Source organism: Lissotriton helveticus, chromosome 3_1 (genome assembly GCF_964261635.1).
Source record: "Lissotriton helveticus chromosome 3_1, aLisHel1.1, whole genome shotgun sequence".
NCBI lineage: Eukaryota > Metazoa > Chordata > Amphibia > Caudata > Salamandridae > Lissotriton > Lissotriton helveticus.
Genome location: NC_136061.1, coordinates 801,853,266 through 801,872,089, shown reverse-complemented (window position 1 = coordinate 801,872,089; position 18,824 = coordinate 801,853,266). Strand labels below are relative to the sequence as shown.

The window sequence follows — 18,824 nt, the reverse complement described above, 5'->3', positions numbered from 1 at the left end:
TACCTCCTGTAAGTCCTACACAGCGGAATTCCTGTGAGCTAGTTGAAGTCCCACCCCTTTTCTCCACTACTCTGCAAACGTGACTACTACTTTAAAAAACATAGAAAGTCACAGGAAAAAACAAAGGTTACAGGGGAGTTATAGTTAGGAAATGGAATTAAAAACACCTTAGAAATTCACTGAAAAAAACAAAGGTTACAGGGACTTTAATGTTAGGCTGACATTTCACTTGTAGAAAACCAGAGAAATCCAGCCATTATAATTAGCTGAGTTAACTATGACTGATGCCCCCGCAATGCACTTCTTATGATCTTACATATTACATCACCCATGACATGGTCAGTAACATCACTGATGACGTCTCAAATGACATCAGTGAGGACATCATCCACAGCATCTCTGTCGCACCTACTAACACCCTATAATTATTTTATACACCCACTGCCACTCCCACACAACCATTCACAAACCCATTCACAGAGCCATACCAGTACTTACACACCCACTCACAGATTCATAGGTCTACACACACATCCACTCGCTCACCCATACTGCTCATACACCCATCACTCACTAATACAGCCATTGACATATATACTCATACACCCATACAGGTACTCACACACTGAGTCACCGATAGAACTACTCACACACCAAGACAGTCAATCACACAGCCACTTACTCTCCCAAAAGTTACACACACACCTATTTACTCATACAAATAGTAACACATATTCACTCACCTATACAGTCACTGACAGAAGCATGCACTCATCCATATAGCCACTCTCACATTCACTCACTCACGCATACAGTCACTCATATACCCCATCACTCAACTATACTGCCTTTCACATACCCAGTTACTCACCCCTACTGACACATGCACTCAATCACAGACACAGCCATACAGACACTCACTCACCCATACAGCTTTTCACACATGCACACAGTACCCCATACAGCCACTGACTCATCCACTCACTCATCCATACAGGCAGTCACACACCTACTCACCCACACATGACGACACCCAGACAACCATAGAGGTATTCAGACAACCAATCAATCACCCATATAGTCACTCGCGTATCCACTAACACACTCATACACCCACTTAAACTTCAAATGACAGATACACACATTTACAAAGCCAGTCACTCACCCATACATTCACTGAGACACCTAATCACTCACTTATACAGTCAGTCACACGCCCACTGAGGCATCCATACGACACTCATTAACCTACTGATTCACCAATACACCTTAGTTATATATTTAACAATCATAAACTTTTTAGAACACTCACAGTCACTGGATGATGCCATCCGTGATGTCATTTGAGATGTCATCAGTGATGTCAATGACCATGTCATGAGTGATGTAATATGTGAGGTCATAAACAGTGTATTGCAGTGGCGAGAGTTATAATTAACTCAGCTACCTATACCCCCTGAATTTCTTAGGTTTTCTATGAGTCAAATTTCAGCCTAACTAGAATGACCCTGTAACCTAGGTCTTTTCAGTGAATATATATATATATATAAACCACACTCCTGTATCACCGACAGTCTGGCGAACATCAGGTACTGACCACAGCGTGCGTTGTAGATGAAAGTGCTTCATTTAAAGTGGCATTGGACCTAATACAAAGGCAAATGCCCAGCATTACGCGTTATAACTGTGACACCACCGTGTTGATCACATAACGCGCCAGATCTCCATGACCACATTTATACTGCCCAGGTGAAGTTAATTGAGACACTCACTCACATGGTAGAGCTAGTAGACATACTAGATAGATGAGATGGAATATACAAAAACGGACTGAAAATCAGAAGTCCATGGTAATAAGTTGACAGGTTTCAAAACAATGAGAATAAATACATGTTGTAAATAAATGCGAATAAAGTATCAATATATATATATACACATATAAATCGTGGACAAGGCAGCGTCAAGCTGTCGAAACGCGTAGATGTTGTTTTAAATGAAATAAATCTGAGTGATTATTACATTATGGAGTGATGGATGATCTTTGCTGCAAGCGGTGATCTTATGTGAAAAATATATACATATATATATATATATATATATAAATATATATATATATCTCCACTCCACTTCTCCCAAGTGCTTTCTTGCACAAACAGGAACAGGTACGCTGTGTTTAGCGTGTTTAGCTGATGCCAGGTTTAATTTATTTTTGCAGTGAATAAATGGTGCTGCCTCAGAAACGTTTCAGACACTGGGCTGTGTCCTTGCTCACATACCAAACGAGGGCTGAAACATAAATTTAAAGGCACAGTGTGAGGTGGAGCCTGCCTTTACCCCCGTGATAAGTCCTCACCGGAGCTTTCGAGACAACTTGCCATCCGGCGGCCTAGACAGGGAAGGGTTAACTAACCCGGACTCCTCTTCCCTGCAGAACACCAGCCAATGGGAAACGACTTGTGGGGATAGAAGGGCGGTCCTGGCGCGAACAGAGGAGAAACCGGAAGACGCCACGGACGAAGAGGAGGACACGCTGAACGCGAAGGAGGAAAACCTGCCCCGAAAGAAGACCAGACCGAACGAGGACCGACCCAAGAGCAGCGCCGTCCCGGGACGAGAAGAGGATGACATCGCCACTGGAGAAGCGGAGGTCTTGTCGGAGGACTGGTGGACTCCCCCGGAGGACGCCTGTATGCCGCCGTAACTCAGGAGAGTTACGGCATACGCGGTACGTGAATCAGGCCAGGGGTGGGAGTGGAAGTTCACTGTAGCGGGAGGACAGGTACAGGGGGAGTGTAACATATTTGTTTTAGAAGGGGGGGCGCATGGTTACATTGTTCTTTTACAGCCCCGACTTGTTGCGCATGGTGTCATTTATCTTTTGCGGCCCGACTTGTTGAACCTGGATAATTAAAGCGGGCATAAACTAAAGAGAGCTAGCCCTGACACCCTGTGTAAAGCATAATTCCTAAGTTAGACCTTGGTACTCTTGTTATCTTAAAGAGCTCGTGTCCTGAAGGAAGGAGCGAGCTGGTAGCTCTATCGTTTTGTGTTGAACCAATAGTGATTCCTGACTCTGAATGGCTCTTTATCGTTTTATGTTAAACACCATTGTTTCCTCACACTGAAAGCTTTGTTCCATCCCTCACTTCCCTGCACTACCTTTTTCTTGAAGTGCACACGGTGTCCCTACCTCCCTGGTGAAAGTACCTATTTACAAACCAAAAACCGTGACAAATACATTTACCGCCACTGTTTCTTCTTTTTACACGCTACCCGGGGATCGTCAACACCACCCATTGGGAGAAGAGGAAAGCCGGCAGAATAAGATCTGCGTCAGTCGGAACTCAACACCGACAAGACCTTCCTGTGTTCTTCTTTTTTTTGATTTGTACACCAAGAGTAAATAAATACGTCAACATAAATCCACGCATAAGACCTCCTAGCTTCTTTTTCCGCCCATCCCTCTCACATCTGGTGTCAGAAGTGGGATCTGGAAAAATGGAGGCTGCATTTAAGAAAATTGCGGAAGGACAAGAAAATCTGGGCAACATAATGGAGAAATTCTTAGCCGTTGCCGAGGAAGACCGGGAGAAACTCCACAGGACTCTAACAAACCAAAGCCAAGCCCAGGAAAACGTGATAGGGAAACCGGCTGATGCACTTAGTCAACCTCGAGGACATACGGGGTTACCCTCAGTTGTTTTACAGAAATATGTCGAGGGAGAGGATCCTGATTTTTTTTCCCCGATTTTGAGCGAATGGCAAGAGCGGCTGGATGGTCCCTTCATAAGTGGGGACAACATTTTGGGCCCCTCCTCTCAGGGGATTTACAGGCAGCCTACCAGGCCGTTAACCCACAAGGACTTACCCCATATGAAGACGTGAAAAAGAATATACTAGAAAGACTGGGGATAGATGAGGACACCTACCGTATAAAATTGAAACAAATCAGGGAAGGGCCACAGGAAACTCCCAGGGCTTTAGCTTATCGTATCAGAGAAATGACAGATAGATGGTTAAAACCCCAAACAGCAACCAAAGAAGAGATCATGGAAAAGATCTATTTGGAACAATATTTGAGTTCCCTGTATCCCCACATACAGAAATGGGTACGCCAGCATACAGGTCTGACTTTAGAAAGGGCTATTGAGGTAGCCAGTGCCTTTTATAGAGCGCAAGAACTGCAAAAAGGACGAGATGAGAAAAATTGGAAGCAACCAGGGAACACTCCTATCCGACCAGGGAACACTCCTATCCGACCAAACAAAAAACCCTCAGTTAAACCAGAAACCGTCACCCTTTTACCCAGCCCTTTGCCCCCACCCGTCAGGGCAACACTTCAGGCAGGACCACAGTGCTATAATTGTGGGGTTTATGGGCATATAGCCAGAGTATGCCCCCAGAAAGAGGAACCCATGGAGGTTGGTCTCACTCGAACCTACTATTGTAGTCCCTCTGGCTCCAGTTGTCCCTATCACAGGGAGGTTCTAGTTAATGCTGAAAGACGTCAGGCCCTAATAGACACCGGGTCCTTACAAAGCGTTATACAACCTCAAGCTATACCCGGAGGCATCCCGCAACCCATGGGTCAGGTGGACATTCAATGTGTTCATGGGGATGTCCAAACGTATCCCGCTGCTGAGATTCAGATACAACATGACCCCGCCATAGCTGCCCATCCAATGCGGGTCTTGTTCCCAAACTCCCTGAAATCCTAGTATTAGGGAATGACTACCCCCATATGTCAAAACTAGTAAGAGAGACATGGACAGAGGGAGAAGAGTGGAGGAGCACTGCTCCCTTTGCACAAGAACCTGAACCAGGGTTTCCCGAAGGCAAGCAGGTGAATAGTGGAAAACAGAAAAAAACAAGCAAAAAGAGACTGGACCAGAGTAGCTTTCACTGGTGAGACTGAACCACCCATTTGGCAATATGATCGAAGATTTTATTCTGCCCAAAGAGAATATCCCACCCTAAGAGAGGCTTGGAATAAAGCCACGGACGAGGAAGATCGGAATCAAGTAGGTCCACAATTTTCTTCTAAAAAGGGATTACTGTATAGGGTAGGAGGGAGGAATATGCCACATCAGCTATTGGTTCCCCAACAGTATAGAGAGAAGGTATTATTCTTAGCACATAGTCACCTATTAGGGGGACATTTCGGTGAAGAGAAAACCGAGAAATCCATATTAGAGAAATTCCACCTGGCCTGGTATTTACCAACAGGTACGTCAGTACTGTAAGGAATGCCCCCTATTCCATCCTTTGCCCCTTATTCAAGAGCCTTTCTCGAGGGTGGGAATGGACATTATAGGTCCCTTACTTCCATCCCGCAGTGGATGTCGATTTGTCCTGGAGTTGGTGGATTACGCCACCGTTTTCCCGAAGCAATAGCCTTGCGCCAACTAAATGCTGTTCAAATCGCCAAGGCCAGGATCAATATATTCTCAAGGGTGGGGTTTCCAAAAGAGATTATCACTGACCAAGGGACTCCATTTATTTCCCGCCTCTTAAAACAAGTCTGTCTTATGTTAAACATCAAACAAATCAGAACAGCAGCTTACCACCCACAGACTGATGGATGGGTTGAACGATATAATGCTACACTAAAGACCACCTTAAAGAAGTTGCTAGATCTCGAGGCCATAGTTGGGAGGAAATGCTTCCTCTGGCCCTCTTTGCCATTAGGTGCAAAACCCAGAAAAGTACAGGGTACTCTCCCTTTGAAATGTTATACGGACGCCAGCCACGCACATTGCTGGATATGCTCAAAGAAGAGTGGGAAGAAGAGCCCGAGGGAGTAAAACCCCTTCCAGAGTACGTTCTGAATTTAAAAACCCATCTGGGTCAGATTCGTAGCATAGTTAAGACCCACATAGAACAGGCCCAAGTTGCGCAAGCTTCCCAATATGACAAAAAGGCTAAATACCGAAGTCTAGAAGTAAACGATTTTGTTCTACTGATGATACCTTCTTCCGACCACAAGTTATTGGGACGGTGGCAGGGACCTTATCGGGTTGTAGAAAAGGTCACTCCAGTGACCTACCGGCAAGAGTTGGATCCAAAACGAAAAACACATACAAAGATATATCATATCAATTTGCTTAAAAAATGGGAAGGAGCCGCTCCTGTTTTGTTAGGGACTTCAGCCTCTTCCTGTTTATTCCATCAAAGTATCGAAAGTGATCTTCCAAGCAAACAAAGACAGGAATTAGAGGCCAGGTTAGAACCCCTCTCAAAAGTCTTTTCCCTTGAGCCTGGGAAGACCACCCTGATAGAACATGTCATCAACACTCCAACAGGCAAGAAGGTGAAACTAAGACCATATCGTATTCCTGAATCACGCAGGCAAGCTATAGAACAGGAAGTGCAAAACATGTAACATATGGGTATAATTGAACCCTCTAACAGTGAGTGGAACTCGCCCATAGTATTAGTGCCCAAACCTGATGGGTCCATCAGATTCTGCATCGACTTTCGGGAGGTTAACAAAATTTCCCAATTTGATTCCTATCCCCTCCCGAGAGTCGATGAAATGGTAGAACGACTTGGCACAGCAAAGTACATCAGTACCTTAGACTTATGTAAGGGGTATTGGCAGGTACCATTGAAACCCCAAGATCGGGAAAAAATGGCGTTCTCCACTCCTAGTGGGTTATATCACTTCACAGCATTGCCTTTCGGTCTGCATGGGGCCCCAGTAACTTTTCAAAGATTAATGAATCAGGTGTTGAGACCCTGTGCAGAATTTGCAGCAGCATACGTTGACGACATAGTTATCCATAGTTTGTCATGGGAAGAACATCTATCTCACCTTACCAAAGTTGTACAAGCATTAAAAAGCAGTGGGCTAACCATCAATCCGGCCAAAAGCAAATTAGCCACTCGCTCAGTAAAATATCTAGGATACCTTCTAGGAGAGGGGTATATAAAGCCACAGGAAGAGAAGATAGCAGCTATCACCTCTGTTCCTTTTCCTAAAACAAAAAGGGACTTAAGGGCTTTCCTTAGGGTTTTAGGGTATTATAGAAGTTTTATACCCAATTTCTCACAGTTGGCCTCACCCCTGACCGCTGTTCCCTCTAAGCCGCGCGCGCGCACCTTCCCTGACGTCAGCGCGCACCACCTAGCGTGGAGCGCGCAAACAGGACGTCGCTAGAGAGTCGCGCCGCCCGCCGCTTTTAAAAAGCGAGCGGCGCGAACATGAGGCACTTTTCTATGGGGTGGCGGCGGGCGTGAGGAGAGCGGAGTGCGGACTGCAGGTAAGGAGGCAGGGGGGGCTGGTGGCAATTATGGTGTTTGCAGACTGTGGCCTTTTGTTTAAATATTGCTGACAATCAGAGCCCCTTCACGGGCTCCGATTAACAGCAATACTTAAACAAAATGCCACAGTCTGCCAAGCGCTTTACTAACAAAAGCGGAGACACTTTCCAAACACAGCGTGTACTTTAGCACACGCTGTGTTTGGAAAGTGTCTACGCTTTTGTTAGTAAAGCGCGGGGCAGACTGTGGCATTTTGTTTAAGTATTGCTGTTAATCGGAGCCCGTGAAGGGGCTTTGATTGTCACCAATATTTAAACAAAAGGCCACAGCTGTTGGGGAAACAAGCGGAACAGAAGGGACACAGGACAGAAAGGCACAAAAACGAGGAAGAAAGGCACAAAAACGAGACAGAAAGGCACAAAAACGAGTGGGACACAGGACATAAAGGCACAAAAACGAGACAGGAAGGCACAAAAACGAGTGGGACACTGGACATAAAGGCACAACAAAGAGTGGGACAGAGGACAGAAGGGCACAAAAAACGAGTGGGGCAGAGGGCAGGAGGGCACCAAAAACGAGTGGGGCAGAGGGCAGGAGGGCACCAAAAACAATGGGACAGAAGGGCACCAAAAACGAGTGGGACAGAGGGCAGAAAGGCACACCAACGAGTGGGACAAAGGACATAAAGGCACAACAAAGAGTGGGACAGAGGAAAGAAGGGCACCAAAAACGAGTGCGGCAGAGGGCAGGAGGGCACCAAAAACAAGTGAGGCAGAGAGCAGGAGGGCACCAAAAACGATGGGACAGAAGGGCACCAAAAACGAGTGGGGCAGAGGGCAGGAGGGCACCAAAAACGAGTGGGGCAGAGGGCAGGAGGGCACCAAAAACGATGGGACAGAGGGCAGAAGGGCACAAAAAACGAGTGGGGCAGAAGGGCACCAAAAATGAGTGGGACAGAGGGCAGAAAGGCACAAAAAATGAGTGGGACAGAGGGCAGAAAGGCACAAAAAACGAGTGGGACAGAGGGCAGGAGGGCACCAAAAACGAGTGGGGCAGAGGGCAGGAGGGCACCAAAAACGATGGGACAGAAGGGCACCAAAAACGAGTGGGACAGAGGGCAGAAAGGCACAACAACGAGTGGGACAAAGGGCATAAAGGCACAACAAAGAGTGGGACAGAGGACAGAAGGGCACCAAAAACAAGTGGGGCAGAGGGCAGGAGGGCACCAAAAACGAGTGGGGCAGAGGGCAGGAGAGCACCAAAACGATGGGACAGAAGGGCACCAAAAACGAGTGGGGCAGAAGGCAGGAGGGCACCAAAAACGAGTGGGACAGAGGGCAGAAGGGCACCAAAAAACGAGTGGGACAGAGGGCAGAAAGGCACAAAAAACGAGTGGGACAGAGGACAGAAGGGCACCAAAAACGAGTGGGGCAGAGGACAGAAAGGCACCAAAAACTATGGGACAGAGGGCAGAAGGGCACCAAAAACGAGTGGGGCAGAAGGGCACCAAAAACGAGTGGGGCAGAGGGCAGAAGGGCACCAAAAACGAGTGGGGCAGAGGGCATAAGGGCACCAAAAACAATGGGACGGAGGGCACCAAAAGCGAGTGGCATTTGGTGCCGCAGACACGCGAGGTTCGGTTCCTGGCGCACATAGCCATGGTTGCAGCGCACAGAGACCCTCCACTGCCGCACACAGAGGAAACAAATTAAAGGGAACTTTGGTAGCCACCCCTCTGTCCTGACCCTCCTTTAGGTGGGTCACCAGAGTTTGTCCCACCCCTTCCTAGGGTATAAAGTAGGAACCCCTGATGACAGGAGTTTAGATTTTACCTGGACTAAACTCTGCTACAGAAACCAAGTACTTCGATGATCTGCACTGGATGACTGAAGAATCTCCCTTGAAGTAAAGGGGTTACGCATCTGACCGGTTTGCATCTCCCAAGCTCCTGAGGACTCCAAAGATATCTGAAACTCAGGAGGTGGTTTTCCGAAGTCTTCGAGGTTGATCTGTGGTCTCAGCAATTCTGAGGCCTGTTTCCCTTTTGGGGACCATGCAACCCGAACCCCTGTGCACTGTGTACTTTTGCAGCAGCATATGCTTTTTGGCAATCCCTGAGGCTGTGCTTTGAGCCACTTGTAGTCCTGACACAGAGCAGCGTTTCCACTGAAGGTTTCTGGCCTACACTCCACGAGTGTTCCGTGGGCTGGTATTTAATGATTCATCTTGAGGTCCCTTTGCGCTCCCTTGTCCTTTGGCCTGTGGGTCCCTGTGAAGGTAAATTTAACTTTCCATGGGATTTCCTGTTTGCCCCAGATGTACGCTAACTCTCCATAGCTTGGAGAGTCCCCAGGACATTGCTGGTCCTCACCGAAGCTGATTTCCTCTGGGTTGCAGTTGCCAAGGCTTGTTGGTGTTCCATCCGGACACTGACCCCTCAGCACTCGACATCCTTTGTGGTCACCTCCAGACTTTGGTCATCATCAACATCTCCTGGTCCCCGTGGCTGCAGAGTAAAGCATTGCGCCAACTCACCTGAAGCACCCGACATCGGTGGGCATTTGTCTACCAAGCCCCTGGTCACCCTGAGGTGACCCAGACTCTGTCCCCTCTGCTTTCAGGTTCTTCTCACCTCAAATCCAGGCTTGGATTCCACCGGACTCTTTTCATCTTCCCAGAAGCAGCACTTTTCTGCATCACGCCATTGAAAACTAGGAAGATTCCCGACATCACTTGACACCTATGCACCCGGCTTCCCTGGCTTAGGTAACACGAGTACTCAGGTACTCACAATGGTGCTGGCCTTAGAACCGTCTTTGTTTGAAAGGGTTTGCTCAAAGTCCTCTCAGAAGTGTCCTTAATCTTTAAAATTCCAACCGCGACTTTCCCATAGAGTTGTACTGTGCTCGTGCCTGGGTGCTCACCCTGCACCTCTCCTCAGTGGAACCCCTGTGTCACTACCTTGGGTGGTTCCTTGGGGTCTCAGCAATTCTACCTGCTCTAGGCACTGTGTCTAGTCAAGTCGTGGTTGCTATTCCACTTTCTTAGTATATGGTTAGGTCTCCCCCTGGAGCCCGCTGTGTATTGTGCTATTTACTGTTGTTCTAGTGATTTAATATTATATTGTGTGCTTTGTTCTCTAATCTCATAAAGAAGTTAGTAGAGAGTGTTGGTAATAAATACATATGTATTACATATCCCTTGTGTGGTTCTTCTTTCATTTGGTCATTCTGGAGGTTCTGATCTGGTAAAACAAGCTGCTTTGCATTCCTTCGAGACTCAGCTTGAAGGCTGCTCTCCACAGCTACCACTAGGATACCTTTCAATAAAGGTTGTCTTTAACCTAATCATCAATAAGGTTGTTTGGACTGGTACAAGGTGCCCACTATAATTAGTGGTCAGCATATACCAGGCCAACTTCTCACACACTTGCATTGCCTTTGTAAGTCCAGGAGGTCAGGATTATGTGCGCTTCAACTGGGGCACCTGCTATGTTTATATATATAAGTGTAGGGAGCAGGTCCTCTTACCCACTGCCCCTGCTACAGTCCTCCTGTCCAGCCTGCCCACAGTCGGCTACCCTGTCCTGCCTTGCTCCTCTTCTCATTTTATGCTAGTTTTCCTGCCCACTTCTGCCCTTTCTTTTTGCTTCTCTCTGCTGCCCATTATTGTGCCTCTTTCTGCTCGCTGCTGACCTTTACTTTTCCTCTTTTTGCTAATTTCCGACCTTTATTTTGCCTATTTCTGCTAGTTTCTGACCTTTATTTTTCCTCTTTCTGCTCGTGTTTACCTTTATTTTGCCACTTTCTGCTAGTTGCTGACTTTTGTTTTTCCTCTTTCTGCTCATTTAGATGCCCTTGTGCCCACTCAGACACCCAGTGAGCAGTGTTAGGGACTGCGGGGGAGCCTCAATGCCTCTGTGGTCCCTGGCATTGCTCCTGCATGCAAGGAGCTGCTAAACATGCAGTGCAGGAGCAAACCTCTCATCTATTTCCATGCCTCTGGACATCAGGAAAGGAAACATATTAAAATTCTGCTTCCAGGACCGTGGAGCAGTTTGACAGCTCCTCCTTTCTGGGACTGAAGCTACTGTTTGCTATTGCTTGGTGGGAGCTGTCACTACAAACAGCTATGTACCCGGATGAGCAACCCAGGACATAGGGTGGCGAGCCCCAAGGCCAATTTTGGCTCCAGGAGGGGAGCCGCTTGCTCCCTTCCTTTAATTGGCATGGGAATCATCACAGGACACCACCTCCTGGGGCCGAATATGGCCAGGAAGGGGTCCATGTGGCCCCCCTCCTAGTTTTAATTATGTATTTGGTCACGGGAAGGTGGTGGCCCCCAGACTCATTGAGCCCAATGGAGGAGGGAATGCCCCCCTCTCAAATTTAAATAAAACTTTGGGGAGGTGGTGGTCCCTGGGGCTAAAAAGAGCCCAAGGAGGAGGGCCCTGTGCCCTCTTCCTTTATTTTTTAAACCTCTCATGCCCTCAGGACCTGGGCTACCCAGGGGCTATACTGAAAAAGGTGCAGTAGATTCGCAACTTTGTCACTAGTTCGCAGCAAATTTGTTTATAAAAATGCTTTTTTGCCCTGGCAGGATCCCAGGTGGGTCCCAGCATAACGACTAGAAGATCATTGTATTCCTACCCAACCCCCTTTTCTTTTTTAAAACCTTTTGTTTGGGACTGACTGCCAGCACTTCCTTGCTGTAGTGTTGACAGCCAACCAGATCTTTGCACGAGACCAGGAGGATTCACAGAGGGGACGTGTCCCTATATATACAAATTTGGTTTCCTTTTTTATTGCTCTAAAACGTCTGAATGGATTTACACCAATTCACAAAAAGGTCGCTTTCTGGACCAGGAGCTACCAATATGCCAAATTTGGTGTAATTCCATTTTGGGATCCCCACCATTTTCTCTGTCCCCACTTGATACATCACCTTTAATCTTTCAACACAGCAGCTGAACCAACTGTCGCACTAATTCTAAAAATGTCACGGAGGTTCGTCAAACAGTGCGAAAGTTATTGGCAAAACAAAAAGCTCTTTTCCTATGGAAAGTAGGTCCTAATTACCTACTGGGACTGCCAGTAGGTAATACATAAATAAAATTAACCAGTGGTGGTGGTCACTGGATAGTTATAGTTGGGTCAGGAAATGTTTTTTTAATTTTGCTTATAATTTTTGCAGTGTTTGATGAATCTGAACGAAAGTAGGCCAAAAGAGAACTTTTCTGGAACGTTTGTGCATAGAAAGTTTTGAGGTGATCTGTCAAGCCGGGGCTGAGAAAAAAAAGAGGGGGGGCAAAACACAAAATCCCCATGCATTTTCCATAGACTTCTTTAGACAGCTCTACCGCAAAAACTGCTGAACTGAATTACACCAAATTTGGTGGGAAGCTAGATCTTGGTTCGTAGATTGTGCTTTTTTTTTTGATTTGGTGTAAATCCTTTCTGTAGTTTTTGACAAATTAAGGCCTAATAATATTTGTATATTTAGATAGTTGGGTTCAAGGGACTCTCTGACGTCATAGAACATGTCAGGAGTGATGTAATATTTGAGGTCAAAAGCAGTGGATGACTTAGGCACAAATCATAGTTAGCGCTGCTAACTATATAACTGGTGAATTTCTTTGGTTATTTGAGTTCCCAACGTTAATGTTGTCACTCAGAAATTCACCTGTTAGTTTAACCTTTCGTTTTTCAGTGAAATATGTATGTATATTTTTGTGTATATATGTGTCAGTATATGTGTGTGTGTGTGTATATATATATTTATGTGTGTGTGTGTGCATATGTATATATATATACACACACATACAACATATATTTCCTCATGCTTATCCAACAAAAACAGATTGCAGGTCACACTGAATCTGGCATACTGCAACAGTTTTTATTTTGCAACGGCAAAGTGTCTGACGAATTGTTTTTATCATTATTGGTGCGTGTGCAGAGACACCTGCACATGCTTTTCTGGGCGCCCTGCACCCTAATCTTTTCCCGAAGATTGATAGACAGATAGATAGAAACGTAGATAGATAGATAGAAAGATAGATAGATAGATAGATAGATAGATAGATAGATAGATAGATAGATAGATAGATAGATAGATAGATAGATAGATAGAGAGAGAGAGAGATAGTTAGTTAGATAGATAGTTAGATAGATAGATAGATAGGTAGGTAGGTAGGTAGGTAGATAGATAGATAGATAGATAGATAGATAGATAGATAGATAGATAGATAGATAGATAGATAGATAGATAGATAGATAGATAGATAGATAGATAGATAGATAGATAGATAGATAGATAGATAGATAGATAGATAGATAGATAGATAGATAGATAGATAGATAGATATTTGTAGTACGACGGAGCTATAACATAAATCAAAGAACACACTCAGATCCTGGACCCGCAAATGTAATGCAGCACAGGTTTAGATCATAAGCAACAACACCGATTGAGTAAAGTACCGTAGCTTATTAATAAGAGTACAATACTGCAAGGCCGAGATAAAAAGTATTAGAGACGAAAATACATTTTTGAATATTGTCATAACATAAACATTCCTTTGAACCTTTAAATTGTAACATAAGGTGAGAGTTAAGCAGCGTCGTTAATTCTAGTCTGGTCTCATGTATTTAAGTGTTTCTGTCATAAACACAGTTTTCTGAAATTGAATTCAACGTTTCCATTCAAAATGCATCACAAATTAATAAAACTTAATAAAGCCCATTTAGATAATAGGCTTGTGGCTTACCAGATACTTCCAATAAAAATCTCATTTCAGCTTTAGATGGAGTAACAAGGACCACACACTTGTATTCCCCTTCTTCATTTATTTGTATACGTGGAAGATGAAGTGCTCCATTCCCTTTCTTGATTTCCTCTATTAACATTGTTGATCCAGGTCTTGTTGCAATATGTACTCCCTTATCTCCATCGAATTGATATATTATTTTTTCTCCATCCTTCAGTTTGTAGTACCAGATAATTCCTATTACTCTCAAATCCCAAACTACTGAGCCGAATTTGCATGGTATAGTAACGTCTTCATTCACCAATACTTTGATTGTTTCAGCATCCAATATCTTTAAATCCTGGGATTCTGAAATAAGACAATACAAATCATTAAAATGAGACATGCTTTGTATGCGTGAACACAAAGTTCAAGAAAGGTTCACAAAATATTTCAAGAAATAAAAATGAAGAATAATCAAAATCTACCACAGTTTTACTCTGCTTGCCAACAGTCCTCCTAAACTTACCTGCCAAACACTCATGGCGCACACGAACACCACAAAGGAATTGTATGAGAAAGAACATCAGCCAATTCTTAGTTTGTGATTTGTGCTAAACAGCTGACTTAAACCAACAAGCCTGAATCAAAGATTCTCATCTCTAGGTTTCTCCAACTGAATTTTCATATAAAAAAAGAGATGTTTTCGAGCAACTTAAAAATGGGCTGGGACTCGCCCCACATGGAGAGGTAATTAGGATATGGCATCTCATATAGTATCCACTAGGCATATAAACCTATTGCAGTGGCTTATTGAGAAGAGGCACCATTGTAACAGAAGTGGCAAGACTGATAATTTTATACTTCGTGCCTGTTCCAGCCCTGCGATTCTGCTTCATGCCTTAACAGACAAGCAATGGCAAAGCCAACCGTTCTCACCTGTAGAACCTTTTGGCTTTGTCAACGTTTCAGTCATGGTATACAGCAGCGAACTGTTGTGCAGAGTTGCTGATAATTTTAAAATGAGAGTGACACTGATGCCAAATGATTGTAAGCAAAGGGCGGGATCTAAACCCTGTGTAAGTAAACAAAATGTCTAGCATGTGCAATCTAGAATTCTGTCACACAGACATAGTGCTCAGACAAAGTTATCCACGTTGCACTAATTTAAGATATCCACACAAACAGGTAAGTGCAGATGAGCTCTCCCTCTCGATTGCTGTGCAGTGCAACTAACTGGAACAGCGGCAAACAGTCAGTCTCTCATTTTAATCTCAATAGAAACTTTCCTCTCTTTTTTACTCGATTTCTTTAATTTTCTCTCATTGTCCCGTGAGCACTTCCTCCTTTACTATTACTGTACTGGCCAATACTTCTCTATTTTGTTTGACTCATCTGAGCTAAGGCCTTCTCCTTCCATGGCAGGACCCCAGAAGTTGTCATATTTGACGTTCCTCGCAGACCAAAAGAAAAGCATGCTATTGGAAGCTGACCAAAGTGGACTAAGAATTTGGGTACGTTTCTTCCTCTCTTTCCTTGTCATGTTTTGATTCGTGGTTTTGACGTCATATCCACCCACTCAGCACTATTTAGTTAGTGTCCCTACTCCTTTTAACCTGAAATGCCTGACTAGATTTCAGCCCCTTCAACAACATGTGCTTCGTTTTTTCCACCACCTCAGTTTCTTGTGTCCCATCATCCCCCGTGCTTCATAGAGGGCTTTCCTTAGGATTTTACAAAACCCCAAAATGTTGAGGCCTTCCCATCTTCCTGTTCAATCTTCTTTCCCCGCTGAGGTTTTGGTTATCCACCACCTACAACTGCACTTCATTTTTCTTGACTTTTTGTTCACCTCAACTCTATGAAAATAGCTTCTGAGACAACTTCTAGCATTATTTTACCCCGCCCCCTAGGAGCTTTGCTTTTTCTTCACATTTTTATAGTGCCAAAGGACAACATGGTTTGCTTTAGACCCACTTCATGTTGTACCCCTTACGTTAACTAAAGGTGGGAACAGAACAATAAGCTTAATTTTATTCATCTTTGGGCATTTTATCCATTCTTGACTATTCGCACCACCGCCCCTTCTGCTTCCCTTCTTACTGCAACTTAAGTATTGGGCCTCAGCCCACCCTGTGCGCTGCTTTTAGCTCACCGTGTGTTTATTGGGCCCCTTTAATTTAATGACCTTCCTTTCTGCTCTACTTTAAAAAAAAAATGTTTCGCAAAACCGACATGCTTCATTTTTGCTCCTACTACTGAGTTTTTGTGCTTTTACTCGTCACTGTTTTCAATCTGTACCCACTTTAAGCTTTCCTTGTTTCCCAGTGCCACTTTCTTAATTTTTGATCCTTTTTGAGTGGTTGTGTTCCCTTCTTCATTTTCGCCCTATAGATTGTGTGCAGGGGTGTAATTTTAAGGGGGGCGGGGGTTAGGGATGTGAAACCCCCCCAAATAAAACCTCTTTGTGAAATCACGATGATAAAAAAAACGAAACAAACATAGCAGACTTAACTGTCAAGCCAAGAATGTATTTAACTTGTTCATTTATTGGATCAGGAGCTTAAATATATTTAGGAACATATTTATACTACAGTGTTCACTTGTACAGAACTACGGAAGCTGAGGTGATCTACCTCCATCCTCTACCCTCCACTCCTCAGTTTAACATAGTAATCCAGGAGGCCTTTAGAAAGAGGGGGACCTACTTCCCTCTTAAAGTAATATCTGTTTTTTTACTTTTCCAATCCAAAATAGTTTTTCTTGTGCTGTTTGTGAAGGGCACTGAGGGTTCATGCAGAACTGTTCTTTATCCCACTAAGCACTGCTGTATGGTGCTTTACTGCTGTTTGCACTTTCTGAATCTGGCACTTGTGAAATAACCTTTCCCACAGAAAAATGGTTGAGGATTAGCAGAAATTTACATTCAATAATTTTGCAAGTCTGTTTATTTGGTGACTTTATAGGACACAGCACCTGCCAACTAGGAGGCTAAGCTTTCTGCCGTAGTTATGTTTCCACTGGGATACACTGTGCATAGTTCTAAATGACCACAAGTGTCAGGGTTCCCCTCTGAACTGAGCCTCTCCACACACTCTCTATTCCTTTATGAGAGCAATGGAAGTGGCTCCTCAAGTATATCCTCCTGTAAACAGGTACACACACTAAACTACTTGAGGATAATGGAGTTACAATTGTTCAATTACAGTTCACACTCATCTGAGCAGAGAGTTATGGAAAGATTTTTGAGAGTTAATCTCACCCTTAACTTATCAAGGTATGCTTCATCATTTGACGCCCTCTCACACTGGGTAGGAACAATATTGTTGTAATTAGATATGCTTGTTGCATATCTTGTAGAACCTTATATTCGTCATAGAACTGCTTCTGCTGAGGTTCTCTAAAGTGTCAGTTGGTACCTCTCAGGCGTAATGAGAGGAGCGGTGGCTTTTTATGCTTACAATAAAACTACAAACTCACTTATCCTGCCTACTTCGTCTATTTCTTGCAGAAGACACCACATTTATTTTGGCTACAAGGTGTTTTGAAGCTTTAAGCCACTGCAACGGAATGCATTCTGAAACATAGAAACGCATTGGAGTTGACATCGCAGCACTGCACATCAAAAATCGCCTAAAAGTGAAATATGCCATTATGCGTATATTTCGAAGATAAGAGATTTGGAGTCAAGGCATCATAGAGGAAATCATAATCTTCCTCACCTCCTCCAGCGGCCGTCTTCTTTTGAAGGGAAACAAAGTTTTTCCCCAGCAGCAGTGACATCGGAAAGGTGAGGAGGTCTTCGTGTGGATTCTAGTTGTGGGATGTACTGTCTTCTCCCACACGTGTCCTGTTTGGTCTTCTGCAGTGCTGTCTGTCGTGCCTGCGGTGCTGTCTGTATGCCTGAAGTTTTCAACCATCGAGACCCTTCTCCGATGGGCGCAAGGACTGAATGGTGACGTAATCGAACGTGAAGAGAGACTCGGCGAGCCTGTAACGTCTTTTCCGACTGTCACCCTGCGGCATCTGCGTTGAGCGCGTCTGCGTCTGACGTATACAGATCGAGCCACACTTACGGAAGTGGAACTTTAAGCTGTGAACTTCACTGTATTAATTGAAAGGGCAAAAGAGTGTTTTCTTCAGTTCTAAAAAGGGCTTTCAACAGTACAGTTACTCGAGAACGTTACTATCAAGATTTTGATTGCAGTATTCTGGTAACTGTTCTATCACTTGGAATTGCATACTTACTGTGGTGCTTGCTATTCCCTTCTTCTTTTCTTCATTTTTTTTGACGCACAGTGTGACATATTTACATATTTCTTTAAAGTGTGTTGTTATTGCTTGAAGGTGAAATCTATGTTGTAATATTTTCACTTATAGCAAAGCTATATTTTTTTGGAAGCATTATGCAATCAGTGAACCAACCTCCACCCTTTTTGGAAAGCCCTGGTACTCCACAGATACAATGGAGACAATGGTTTGACGCTTTTGAGACATATATTGGGGCAATAAGTGCGTCACGATACAGAGCTGAAAGAAAAAAATATTTATTATGAAATTGTTTAGGGTTTGAGGGGAGAGAAATGTATAAACACTTACCTGATTTGGTTTTGAATGAAGGTGAAGTGGTTGATGAATATCAAGAAACAGTTAAAAAAAACTTGTCATCAAGTTTGATGTTCAACCAAGTTTAGTTGTGTTGAGGCACACATTTTTTAAGAGAGCACAACTACAAAGTCAAGATGTGGATACCTATTTAAGTGCTTTGCGGAAATTGTGTGCTGAATGTCAGTTTGGGGAGTTTCGTGATCAG

At 44.3% G+C, this 18,824-nt stretch overlaps 1 protein-coding gene across 2 annotated transcripts in view; it reads right to left on the bottom strand.

Moving 5' to 3' along the window:
- LOC144822969 (uncharacterized) overlaps window positions 1–18,824 on the bottom strand; it is a 502,582-nt gene that overhangs the window by 364,259 nt on the left and 119,499 nt on the right. For both annotated transcript variants that reach the window (XR_013608719.1, XM_078681056.1), the window contains exon 2: window positions 14,033–14,380. Coding sequence is in view for 1 of the 2 variants with exons in the window: in XM_078681056.1 (XP_078537182.1) it covers window positions 14,033–14,380 (348 nt within the window). In the remaining variant the exon portion in view is untranslated. The remainder of the gene's footprint in view (window positions 1–14,032; window positions 14,381–18,824) is intronic.